This window comes from Rissa tridactyla, chromosome 10, assembly GCF_028500815.1.
Source record: "Rissa tridactyla isolate bRisTri1 chromosome 10, bRisTri1.patW.cur.20221130, whole genome shotgun sequence".
NCBI lineage: Eukaryota > Metazoa > Chordata > Aves > Charadriiformes > Laridae > Rissa > Rissa tridactyla.
Genome location: NC_071475.1, coordinates 17,327,269 through 17,339,821, shown reverse-complemented (window position 1 = coordinate 17,339,821; position 12,553 = coordinate 17,327,269). Strand labels below are relative to the sequence as shown.

The 12,553-nt window shown below is 53.0% G+C and overlaps 1 protein-coding gene across 1 annotated transcript; it reads right to left on the bottom strand.

Annotated features, from left to right (window-relative positions):
* Positions 1–655: 655 nt before the first annotated feature.
* Positions 656–9,025, bottom strand: DUSP7 (dual specificity phosphatase 7). Its single transcript, XM_054216507.1, has 3 exons — positions 8,385–9,025; positions 5,608–6,036; positions 656–3,050 (listed from the first exon to the last, which is right to left on the bottom strand). Exons 1-3 carry the CDS (start codon positions 8,794–8,796, stop codon positions 2,743–2,745), a joined length of 1,149 nt encoding a protein of 382 aa, XP_054072482.1. The 5' UTR covers positions 8,797–9,025; the 3' UTR covers positions 656–2,742.
* Positions 9,026–12,553: the final 3,528 nt, after the last annotated feature.

The window sequence follows — 12,553 nt, the reverse complement described above, 5'->3', positions numbered from 1 at the left end:
CTGCCTTAGCTGGGCTGCACTTGGATGCTTGGAGCCACCTTTCCCCCTAAAGCAGCCCCATCAGCCCTTCCTTGTTTCCCCACAAACCGCTTGCACCCACCGCCGAGGAGCACAGGGGGACAGCACAGCCCACATGTGACACTGCAGCCAGGGGCTTGGCCCCCAACCTGAGGATGCAGGACAGGGCTCCCACTCTCCATGAGACCCAGAAGAAGTCATCAGGTGGCTGCCCACAGAGCCACGACTTTTTGCTTTCCTACCGAAATAAAGCCTGCTATCATAACAGTTGTGGGCAAGGCCTTGCCATGCCTTTGTAGGCCACGCTTAAACAGCAAACAAAAGTGTCTTTAGTATCTATTTATTTTTGGCACAGAGGAATGGCTGGGGTCAAAGCCGGTCCCATTCTCAAGCTGTTCTTTGTTCTCTGGTTTATCCAATACCCCATATCCCTCTCTTTGCCCTCCCACCTCCCCCTCTCTGTTTTACCACAGGTCTTAAAAATTAAGCTGTGCATGAAACCAAACACCACACTTGAACACTGCCCAGCAAATGCTCTTCATGGTCACAGAAGAATACTAATCGGCCACAAAAAAAAAGGGATAGGAGCAGCATGCCCTTATATGGGCAGAGGCTAGACAAGCATCTGACACAAACATCATTTTTAAAGAAAAAATAATATTTATTTGCAATACAAACAAAGTCCCAATATTGGATCAGTATATATAGGGTCACTAATTTTCCTTCATAACTCAGAAAGCAGAACCATTCCTCACTAACAAGCTCTCATTTGTACTAATCAGAAGATGCATCTTTTTTTTTTTTTTCCTTTAAAGAAGAAAGACCACTAACAGCACAGGAAGCCTTTACAAACCAGCTTAGCTGTAATGCAATACAGATGCACTGTCAAAAAATCCCTGAAAAAATAAATTCCTCCATGAGGTAAGATGCAATTAGGATATTCTCACTTTTCTCACTCGCAACCATACTTATGCTCATTCTCCCTTCTAATGACCCACGATCCCAACATTGTTGCAAACAAAACCCAACGAACAAACAAACAAAAAACAACCAGAAAACAAGAAAGAGAAGTTCATTCCAACATTCTGGTAACATCTTTAACAAAAAGAACAGTTTCAGGATGTGACAGCGTCAAACATTCCTCCAGATGGAGATTTTTTTTATTATTTTTTCTTTTTCTTGAAAAAAGTACAAAAAACTGGATATTTAGAAAAAATCCGTGGCTTTTTTTTTTTCAGTTACATGAGAGTTAAAGTGGAAAGGGAGGGGGGAGAAAGGAGGGACTACATTGCAGCCAATAAAGAAATCTCCAAATCCGTTCTGCCCTCCTCCCAGAAATTATTACCACTTCCTCCCCCTCCCAGCTCGGTATAAGGTGTTTGCCAAACACTAGCCAGAAATATAAACAAGTCTTCTCAGAATAGAAGGCACGGCATAAAGTTATTTGAAAGAGGAGGAAAAAAAAAAAGTCAGAACCTCTGTTGAAAGCTCCAATCATCTCAGAATTTGCCAGTTAATATATATATTCATATATATATATAAAAAAATTCTCTGTTACAACGCTCTTGTCATCATTTCCACATCTCTTCACTCCCCTCACACGCACCGTGCGTGACGATTCAGTCCCGTCCCGCTACGCAATCCTCGCTCTGCTCCAGGCGCTCGCCGTGTTCCCCCCTCCGCCCCGCGCACGTGGGGAAAGAATTGAGTGTGCACGAGAAACGCCAACATCACAACTACCTTCTGTACTCGGGAAGCTGGAATGGTTTCAGGCCAGCTGGATGACGTTAAGTCAGTCAACAGGCAGCAGAGAACGAAGCTGGGCTCAGACATGCTTCTACCAACTCTGGAGGCTACAAGAGTTTCACCTCTGGCAATAGCAAACAGTGTTTTTGGCAGGGGTGGCATTAAAAAAAAAAAAGCTTGCGGCTTAGTCACCTTGGCTGAATCAGTGCAGAGTTTGTGATTGTGAGTGCAGGAGTGGTGAAGGGGTTGCGTTTAAGCCCAACTGGCCTTCACACATAACAAAGCTTCCTACCAGATGCTAACAACAACAGCAGCAGCATGTATCTCTCTCTGGAGTACCCAGTAATATGCCAGGACATACCAAGGCTTCACAAAGTGTGCAAAATGCATTTGGTCAATATAAACATTTGATTAAAAAAAAATAATAAATGATCAAACAAGAAACAGAATAAAATACTGGTTTTGCAACCTCGTCTGTACAAACAGGAACTTACATATTTAAAAAGAGTTTGAACCCAAAGCTCGAGTAAGATCTACCTTTTTTTTTTTTTTTAAATCAAAAAAAAGTAAACTTGGGTTTTAAAACAGTCTTGGCCCAAACCTTTTGTTCAAGGTTTCCAAGTGCATAAATCTCCTCACTTTCCACAGCAAGCTAACCCCTGGTAGCTCTTCACACGTGTGCGTGCTCTGACAGTCCCAATGCACCCAGGAAAGCGGTTATTGCCGGTAACAGCTGCGTTCAAAACGCTGTAACATCGCCTGTATTAAGTAACCCCCTGTAAAAAGACTACCTCTTCAAACCACTTTGATCAGGACACTAATGAACGGCATTAGCCTTCTTAAAGCAGCGATCAGGCACCTCTGCCCAGAGAAGCTAGTCCTTTCAGAGCTGCCTGGCAAGACGGATATTTTCCTAAGAGTTGAAATGCTCAAGAGAAGCGATTCGATGCTCGAGTTCCCGACCAGGCGGCATCCCCTTCATGTGGACTCCAGAGTGTTCAGCTGAAACAGGTTGTGGTTGGTGGGGGTGGTGAAGTAGAGCTGTTCACTGGGCGAGCGGTTGTCACAAGGGCTGTTGAGTCCCAGAGTCCTCTCAAAGTCCAGGAGCTGGCCCATGAAGTTAAAGTTTGGGGAAATGTTGGATTTTTTCCTTTTCACAAAGTCATAGGCATCGTTCAGGGACAAGTTGAGTTTTTGCATCAAGTAGGCGACAGTGACTGTTACAGACCGGCTGATGCCAGCGAGGCAGTGAACAAGGATCCCACACTTCTTGGAACGGGCCTCATCTGAAACAAGACAAGGGGAAGGGGGAGTCTATTATTCTGCACCAAAAACGCATGGCTTTGGAGCAGGGCCAGGTGGCAGCTGCAGGCTCCCAGGACCAGGACGACTGCCAGAACTGGATACCCCGCTCCTAGGGACACCATCTCCTGTCCCTTTGACACCCGCATCTCTCCCCAAAGGGCTCCTGAGATATCCCCACTGCACGGCGAAGCTGCATATCCCCGTTTCGCACAGCAAGGCCAAGCATCTCACATGCTTGAGAAGTGTTGATCAAGCCTGGCAACACATCCCTTGGCAAGGGAGCATCGGTACCCCTCTATTCAAACCAAGAAATAGAGTAACCTACAAAAGGCAGGTGGAGCTGGAGACAACAGCTCCAGGGAGATGCTGGTGGTCAGGCACAGCACACCCACCTCAACACCAACTAACTGGGGAAGGCTGCGCACTTCATGTGAGCCTACAGACCAGCAACACGCCAGCTACTCTGTTCTGCTGTCCTTGTCCTCCTTCCACTACAAAGTTATCTGAATGTAGTCGGAGCCAATTTAAGCTGAGTCTGAAGTGCAGGAACTTCCCTTATTGTGAAACTGTTCTTCAGGATCGACAGAAATGCACTTCACTACAAACAAACGCTTGTGTTGGAGGAGACTCTCAGGATGAATGGTAGCGGGGAGCAGGAATGCAAGCTGGACCAAAAAAATGGCGAGAGAACTGCGACGAAATTTCCCCTCCGTGGCCACCAATTGAAAAGCGCACACACACACTCATTGTCTCTCGCACAGCCGGAACAGTGTGATCCCTTTATGAATTGACATCTTAGTGCTGAAAGAGGGACACGCCGCTGAGACCGCTGAATGCACGCAAGTACCCAGCGCCGCTTACTTCTGGGCAGCCCTATTTGAAGTCAGTCATTTGACTGAGAGCTTGGAGGGGAGGGAGAAGGTGGCAGGAGAAAGAGGATCCCCAGGCAAAGCCGGAGGTAAGGGACACTGGCACCACGAGAGCGGGGAAGGGCAAAGCAGAGCAGGCAAAACAAAATCCAGACCCAAGCCACAACAGGTTTTCTGCCCCAGCTTGCAAAACCAGGCAAGAATTTCCAGTACAGTAGGCAATAGCCCCCCAGCGTACCCAGCCCTCCCCCTAGCCTCTCTCCATTCAACATTTTTCTGAGACATTTTTGCCTTTCATCTGACCTGTGCTGCATTTCTCAGTGTTTGGTTTTAGAGTGAGGTAATCCTCCATTTCCTGTCATTAACTGGAAGGCACAAGCGCAGCGTTCAGAGACATCGTCTGAGCAGATGGATCCCAAATGCCACATGCCAGCAGGGACCCCGTACCTCACCCCCAATGTTTAATACTACACTTTGTGTGGGAAACGTAGATGGGACATTAGATGGGTCCCTGCTGCCACACTGGAGCAGCCGCTTCTGACCACAATCGTGTTACTAGAGGACAGAAGCTGGGGGCAAAGGAGAGTGCGTGGGAACCCGGGTTTCTGACAGCTGAAGAGCAGAGGAGGATCTACCACCGCTCTGCCCCATTTCAGGCCTTACAGCACAGCAAGCAAGCGCATGCAGCAGGGTCCAAAATGGGGAGGCAACACAACAGCATCGAAATGGGCTGCAGAGATTTCAGTCTGAAGGTAAAGGTCCTCCTTGCCTTTCCCTACACTGGTGTTTTTAAACCAGATGTGAAGCCATAAGGCTTTTAATAGTTAATGGTGGTAATGACTACCTGTGCCATTCACCTCCCGTAAATCAGAACTGATCAGGCTAACGACCATCGCCAGCAGACTGCACCGGTCATGCTGGAAGTACACATCCCTATTCAGTCCAACAGACACTTCTCACAGAATAAGAAGCAATTTTCAAAGTCTATGGTAGCCTGGGAGAAGAGATCTGCCCCCCACACTCCTCCCCACGACCAGCCACAGCTGTCTCAGGGGCCGTCTGCACAGCAGTTTTTCCAGCTGAGCTCTGCACTGCAATTATAATCACTAACTCATTGTGTTGACACTTACCTTAGGAGAAGTATCCATACAAGGAGTTAGTTATGCTAGGGCGACATACAGCGGGATCACAACTAGACTAGCAAATCCCCTTGGGAAAAGAAAACATCCCCCCCCCACCCCCCAACCCCAGATCTCAACCACACTTGGGGCTAAGGAATTGCTGACACCAGTCAATGCAGCTCCCATCAACACTCGTTCCTCCGAGCAACGCAGGCAAAGGAGCTCCCCACCACCTCGGTTCAGCCATTTCACACAAGCGCAAATCCCCATAGAAGGGCAAGAGACAGCCGGGTCCAGCGGGGCCGGTCCTACCACTTGCAGGTAATCCAGCTGTGGTGCTGTAATAGGGATGAATATTCGAAGGAGAGACCTCCCTGAACCCAGCCAGGGTGACACGCACCAGAAGTGTCACCTCGGCTCAACTGCTAAGCTAGCACTGATGCTGTGCCCCAGAGAGGTGAGGCCAGGGATGAACGACAGCCCTGGGAAGCAGCTCGCCACATTCCCAAGCGGTGAGTATGAAGAGAGATGTTCTGCCAAGTACCTACCAATGAAAGCAATGGCCTCAGGAAAGAACTGCGAGAGATTCTGGCTCCAGTGATCTGAGATGGGGATCTGCTTGTACTTGAACTCTCCATCGTGCTCAAACATGTTTGGCAGGTTGGGAGTCACATTCAGGATGTATTTAATGCCGTATTTGCCCAGGACGTCCAAGTTGGTTGAATCTTTGGCACAGCCCAGGTACAGGTAAGGTAGGATCTGGACTGGAAAGGCAGGCTGATTGTTAGGGATGGGGCTCCCGTCCGACTCCGTGGCACTGCTGGGTTCCCTGTCGGATTCGCCATCCGAGCAGTCAGAGCTTATCCGCAGCCCTCCCAGGCCAAGGACTGATGCCGGGGGAGAGTTGCTGGGTGAGGAGCTGTCAAGGTTCGTCTCGCAGTGCTCCGAGTATTCGGTCTGAAACTTGTTAAAGCCACCTGGGAAAGGGGAAAGGAGAGAGGGAAGGGGAGAGGCAGAGAGAAAAAGATGTTTTATTCTGCAGAACAGGAAATTCTTCTACCTAGACAGAGGCGCACATTACTTAGCAAGTCTTTGCCAGCAAAAAGTTGGTATAACTTCAGCTTCACCCCAAGAAAAGCATCTCCCTGCTCCCTCACCTTCCCTGGGCCAACTGTTAGTGAGCAAACAGGTCCCAAAAAGCCAAAGAGTGTTTCTTACAAAGTTCGATATTGCTTGAGATAAATAGGGGCCAAATCTCAATCACAAAAGAAAAACACCCAAAAATAAAATCAATGGCAAGAGACAATCTCATCTCGTTTAGCTTCTTTGAAATATGCGTCTGGGGCAGTTTAGGCAAGAGCTATTATGCCACCTAGACAGAAAAGCACAAAAGTATCTGCGTCTGAAAAGATAAAGCAAGAACAACCACATACCCAGCCCCGGCACTAAACCCCAATGAAATAATTCACCTTCAAGCAGGAAAAAAAGGCCATAAGTTTTGCCAAAGAGCGATCCTCACACCTATTTTATCACTACAAACACGTTTTGCAACAGGTCAGTGTCACAGGTTTGTTCTTCACCTAAACCTCAGTGGGCTTCAGGAGGCAAGGGACCCCTCATGTCTGCTCCTAAGTCCTTTTCTCCAGCTCAACAGTTTGGGAAGGAAGGCAGAGGCAGGGAAGCAAAAAAAAAAAAAAAAACAAAAAAAAACCACAAAACCCCACCGATCTACCTCCTTTCCAGGCAATATTAAACCGGAGCTCAGCCATCGGTATCTGACACTGACAAATGGTTTAATTAGAAAGGCCTCCTGGAAACTTTGTTAGTGGGTTCGGTGGTTGTGGCGGGGTCACTGAGCAGGACAGACAGCTCCTGCCACATCCATTCATGAAAAAAAGGCTCGTCCTCGTCCTCCTCCCCTCGGTCGTCCCCCCCCGCGCCGCCAGACAGCGCCGAGGAGCCATTTTGGAATTTTAATTGGAAACATTTCCCACCGAGGCTCCCGGATAAAGGCAGAGAAAGGGGCTCAGCTCCTCCCCTGCCCATCGGGGAGAGCTTAGGAGTAACTTCAAAGTTGCTCCTTCCAGCTAGGGGTGAGGAGGACGGGGAGAGGAACGGGAAGACAAAGCGAAGGAGCAACGAAGCCCCTCGGGAAACCCCAAACCGGGATGGGATGGGATGCGATGGGATGGGATGGGGGACTCGCCCACCGGCACGGGCGGGGAGTGGAGGTACGAGAGGGGAGAAGTGGGATCAACCTTGTGCTTGTCCCCCTCACCATGTCACCTTCGAAGGAGGCTTGTGCGGGCAGCACAGCCCTGACGGCTGGTCCCCAAATACCCGCCTGTCCCCTTGCCACCCCAAACCCTTACCAGGGGCTCCCCGGGATACGAAAAAGGGTCTATCAAGAAGCAGCAGTGTTTTTTAAAAGGTTGCAAGTGGCAACTTTCTTCACCACTCTCCCCCCCACCCCCCCGCACCGCTCCTCCGCTCTCCTGTTATTTCTGCCTCAAACCCGCCACCCAGCGACCGGACTGGGAGCACTGGGAGGATGGGAAGGGTCCCAGCAGCCCAGCTGTGGGCTCTGCTCAGCCCGCTGCGGAGGCCTGCTGGGATCTTTCAAAATGGCCAAAAAAAAAAAAACCACGCAAAAATCACCAAACCCCCCAAAAAGCCCCAAACCACCGCAGCCCTCACGGAAGGGCATGTGCGGGGCTCGGCTCCCCCACACCAGGCTCCCCGCTCCTCCATCGCCCGGCCCCGGGGGACCAGGCGGGCTGCCCGCTCCCAGCCCCGCCGGCATTTCCAGGGAAAGCGGGAGAAAAACCCAAGCGCTCGCTTTTCGGAGATGAAGGGGGGGGGGGGACAAAAACAGGGGTGGGTGGGCTCTCCTACCCCCCCAAAAATCTGGCTATCTCTTCCGGAGGGGAGCCTGGCGCCGGGGCGGGGAGCCTCCGAAAGGCCCCCTCCGGGTAGCGGAGATGAGGGGCGCCCCCGGGGTGCCCGGCCGGGGTCGGCTTGGGACAGGGCAGCGCTAGAGAGCACCCCCCCGGTGGCAGGGTTGGGGGGCTCCCTTCTGCCGCTGCCGGAGGAGGCGACGCAGGAAGAAGCGGGGCGCTCCCGGCCGCTTCCAACCTGCGACCATTTTGTGCGGGGGATTAAAACGGGATGCAGAGGAGGAAAAAAAATACATTAAAAAAAAAATAATAATAAATTAGGCAGAGGGAGGTGAAGGGAAGGAAGCAAAACAACACAGCCACCTCCAGCCGGGGATGCAGGGGCCAACCGGGGGGGTATGGACGGACAAGGGCTGGGGGCACCTCACCTTTCAGGTAATAGGCTTTACAGCCGTCATCGCGCAGCTTCTGGAGCAGGAGCCCCAGGACAGAGGTGGCGGCGCCGCCGTCCTGCCAGTCGGCGGTGGCCTCGTCGTAGAGCAGCACGGTGTCGGCCTTGCAGCGCTTGACGAAGCGCTCCTTGTCCTCGTGGTTGGGGATGATGGAGCGGATGGGCAGGTTGCCCTTCTTGAGGCGGCGGAGCATGAGCCCGGGGATGGCCAGGTTGATGGCCGTCTCGATGTGCGAGCTCTCGAACAGCTCGTGGGGGCGGCAGTCGAGCAGCAGCAGCGAGCGGCCGCCGCCCGACTCCAGCTCCTCCTGCAGCCACTCCGCGCTCTTGCACGGCATCGCCGCAGCCATGGGCGCCCGCGGGGAGCTCCCCCAGACCTGCGTTTTCATGAGGCTCGGCAGCGGCGGCCGCCAGCGCCCGGCCCACCGGCCACCCACGCGGCGGCCGGACGCGGCCCCGCTCACTTCCCCGGGGCCGGGGTGGGCTTGCGCTCTGCCGGACGGCGGCTCCGCTCCCGCACGGCCGTGGGTGCGCGCTGCCTTGCGGCCCGGAGCGCGACGGCCCCCGCTCTGCCTTACGCGGTGCGCCCCATCCCGGCGGCCTCAATTAAAGCGGGGCTTCGCCGGCGGCTCGGCGTGTCATGCCTCGGGAGGCGGGGCGGGCGGCGGGGCCGGCCGAGCGGCAGCAACGCCCCGTCCCGCCCGGCCCGGCCCTGCCCGCCGCGATCGCGATGGGGATCGGGATCGAAGCGGCCCCCGCGCACACGCACCGGGGCGGTGCGACCCCGCGCCCCGGGCCCCGCCCACCGCTGCCGCGTCACCGCCTCCCGCCACGCCCCCAGCGCCAATGAGGCGCGGCGGGGGGAAGCGGGCGCTCCCAAATATGGGCAGGGGGCGGGGTCGGCGGCGGGGGCAGAGCGCGGGAAGGCGCGCGCGGGGTGCGGCGCGGTGCGGCGGGAGCAGGGGGACTCGGACCCGCGCCCAGGCTGGCGGGAGGCCGCGGTGCTGCCGGGCAGAGCCAGCAGCCTCGCCGCCCCCTGCCCCCCGCCCCGGTTAGTTTTCAGCCAAAAGCTTAAGAAAAAGTTGCGGGGGTTGAAGCGAGAGGGCCCACGGGGGGCGGGGGCCTGCGTGGGTTTTGAGCGGGTCGCAGGCAGCCCTGCCTCGGTCTTCGACAGCAGCACGCAGTTCCAAAATAACATTGACTTGAGGCTCGTTAAGCCTCCAGATTCTCTTCTGAGCCTCAAAAATAGATTATTTCATCTGTGCATCCTCACTTATTTTTAGAGTATCATCTTCCCTATTGGTATCCACTACTATAAATACAAACCTTTTGTGCTGCAATACTGAAATTTCAAGATAGGAATGTATCTGGAGGCATCCTTCTGGTTTCCTTCCATCTTTTACGTGCCGTTTCATGTGAATCAGTCCTCTGGTACCAGAAGTTTTCCGTGCCTCACATAAACTGTTTCTGCTACAAAATAGATTTGATCTTTCTCTTTTTAATGAGCAGGATGACATTAAAAATGTGGTTTTGCATGAGCTGCTTCTGTTGCAGTCTATTTTCACCACGCAGGCAGTCAGACATTGACGGCTAACTCAGAGGGGTTGTGCAATCTCCATCCTTCTTGGTTTTCGAGATCCGACTCAGCGCAGCCCCAGGTAACCTGGGCTGACCCCGGGGCTGACCCAGCTTTGAGCAGGAGGTTTGACTAGAGCCCTCCTGTGGTCCCTTCTCACCTGGGTTATCCTACAAGCTCCCCAAACTCCCAAGGGCATCAGTGGGAAGTGAATGGCTCCTCTTCCCCGGTCTGGGACAGATGAGCCGTTCCTTTTTGGCTCTAACTTATGTTCACTTTAGCCTCTTACTATAAACTTCCTCAGCAAATACTGTCACAAAGGGAAGAGCCGGGGTCTGTCTCACCAGCAGATTCCCAGGCTCAGCGACCTGACGAGGTCTCGACAGAGTTTTTTCCCAGCTGGCTGAATTTCAAGACCTGGGCTGTATTTTGTGTAACAGGAAAGATATTGTTCTTGAAAACAACCCCCACACGCAAACAAACACGTGCATGCGCGCGCACACACACACACACACACAGAGTCTTAGTCATAATAGTGTTTAAAACTGTGCTGTTCAAATGACGTCTCAAGGCAAAAAATACAAATCGGATTGTATTTGAGGATGCGTCTCATCCAGTCAAGATCTGCTTTTCTCAAAGCCAAGATCTACTACTGAAACCATCACAGAGCCACTGTCTCCCCAGTGGTCTTTTATATACCCTCGACACATAAAACATCCCAAGGAGGCCATTTTCCTCTGTCTTTAGTACAAAAGCAGCACTCAGTTGCGCTGGGGTCCCTGTCTCCTTTTAGTCTAATTCCTAAGTCTGGATCCTGATGAAAAATACAGACTCAACACAGCACTCAAGCACATGCTTAACTTTGAGCACGCTGAGCATCCCATTGCAAAACACTCTGTGATTTCAGTGGGACTGTGCTCCCGACCGTTCGTGGATTTCATCGGCATCAGCAAAATAAACGGCTCGTCCTACATGGCTTTTTTTGTGACTCAAGGGTGCCCGAGAAAGCGGAACAGCAGAAGCCGTCCACTTCCCCTTGCCCAGTTTATTTTTACCGCTGGTTGCTGTGGGAAGCTATTGTGATTCAGTGTTGCAGTAGGAAGTTACTAACGCTGCTCTTGCAGCAGAGGATGTTGAGGTTCTTATGCAAGCCACAGTGAAAATAGCTGACCTTTCAGTATGTTTATCGAAGCACCTTCCATTCACAAGGGGAAGAGCGGCGGGTTGTGCAAACAAACCCCTTACCTCTGGGTCTAAAGCCCCTGCTGTACTGAAAACGGTGCCCAGAAATCTTACGGGGACTCCTTGGCCGCTCTGGGGCGGCGCGAGGGAGGCAGGTGTAACCGCCGGCATGCGGTGCCGTGAAACCAGAAGAGAAACGTTTCACCTCCATTTTGCGGTCGCATTAGCAACCGCATAAGTTTCGGGACAGGCTCCAGGCGCGTCACCTGCAGAGGCAAGACCAGATTTCGCCCTGACGAGGGCAAAAGCAAAATAATGTCACCAAACGCTGGTGTGGCATCCTCTGCCTGCCCAGCCAGGGGCCGAGGGACGTTGGGAGGGGAACAACAGAGATTCCCATCGCTTCTCCCAGCAGGAGCAGGGCTCATCCCGGTGGGTTCCCCTTGCAGCCCAGCAGGCAGGCGCAGGCAGGGCAGCGGGCAGCGGCCGGTGCCAGCCTGTCGGCATGCTGCCCTCTTGAGTCAAACGCTCCAAAATGCACCGCAGCCAGAAGCCAGCCCGAGGTAGCATCCTCCAGCGCCAGGCTCCCTCTGCCAGGCCCTGCATCCTGCCGGCAGCAGCCGGAGCTGCCATCCAGCGGGATTTCTTCCGTGAAAGAAGAGACCTCTGCTCTGCAGAGAGCCGTGGGCATCCCCCTCAAATCCCCTCCCAGGAAGAAGGCACCTCACAGCCGTGAGGTTTCCCAAAGTATGGCAGATCAGGGGCATGTAGACTGGGGCCAGGATGCTGGGGAGGAAGGCCAGGCTGGATGGGGCTTTGACCAGCCTGGTCTAGTGGGAGGTGTCCCTGCCCACCACAACGGGGTTGGAACTAGATGATCTTTAAGGTCCCTTCCAACCTAAACCATTCTATGATTCTATCATCTGTGCCAGCACCAGCGCAGAGGGGCTGGCCAGGGCTCAGGGCTCTCGGTGGTGTTTGTCTCACCATGTACATAGCTTTGCTGACAGCTAGAACGTCAGCACACGTCCAGAAATGAGCAGCTTACAGCTAAACTCCAAAGAGTCCCAAGTGCCTGCGAAAAGGATAGCATAAAGCGACAACCACTCTCATGTGGACCGCCATCGTCTCCATGCCATACCACCGCATGTGGCCTTGGGTTTCTAATACACAGGGCTGTGTGTGTCTTTCTGGTTGTTTTCCTGCTGTGGAAAGACTCTCTCCTCCATCAGCCTTTTTACTCAATGCCCAGCACAGTGACCAGCAACTTCCCCATTCCCACAGACGCGTCTTCCTGGCTTGATTTCAGATTGCTTTTGTTCTCATCCATCCCGGTCTCCTGCGATGCCAATGAAGCCACTGTCTCAAGTTCCTCGTTTCCATCGCTG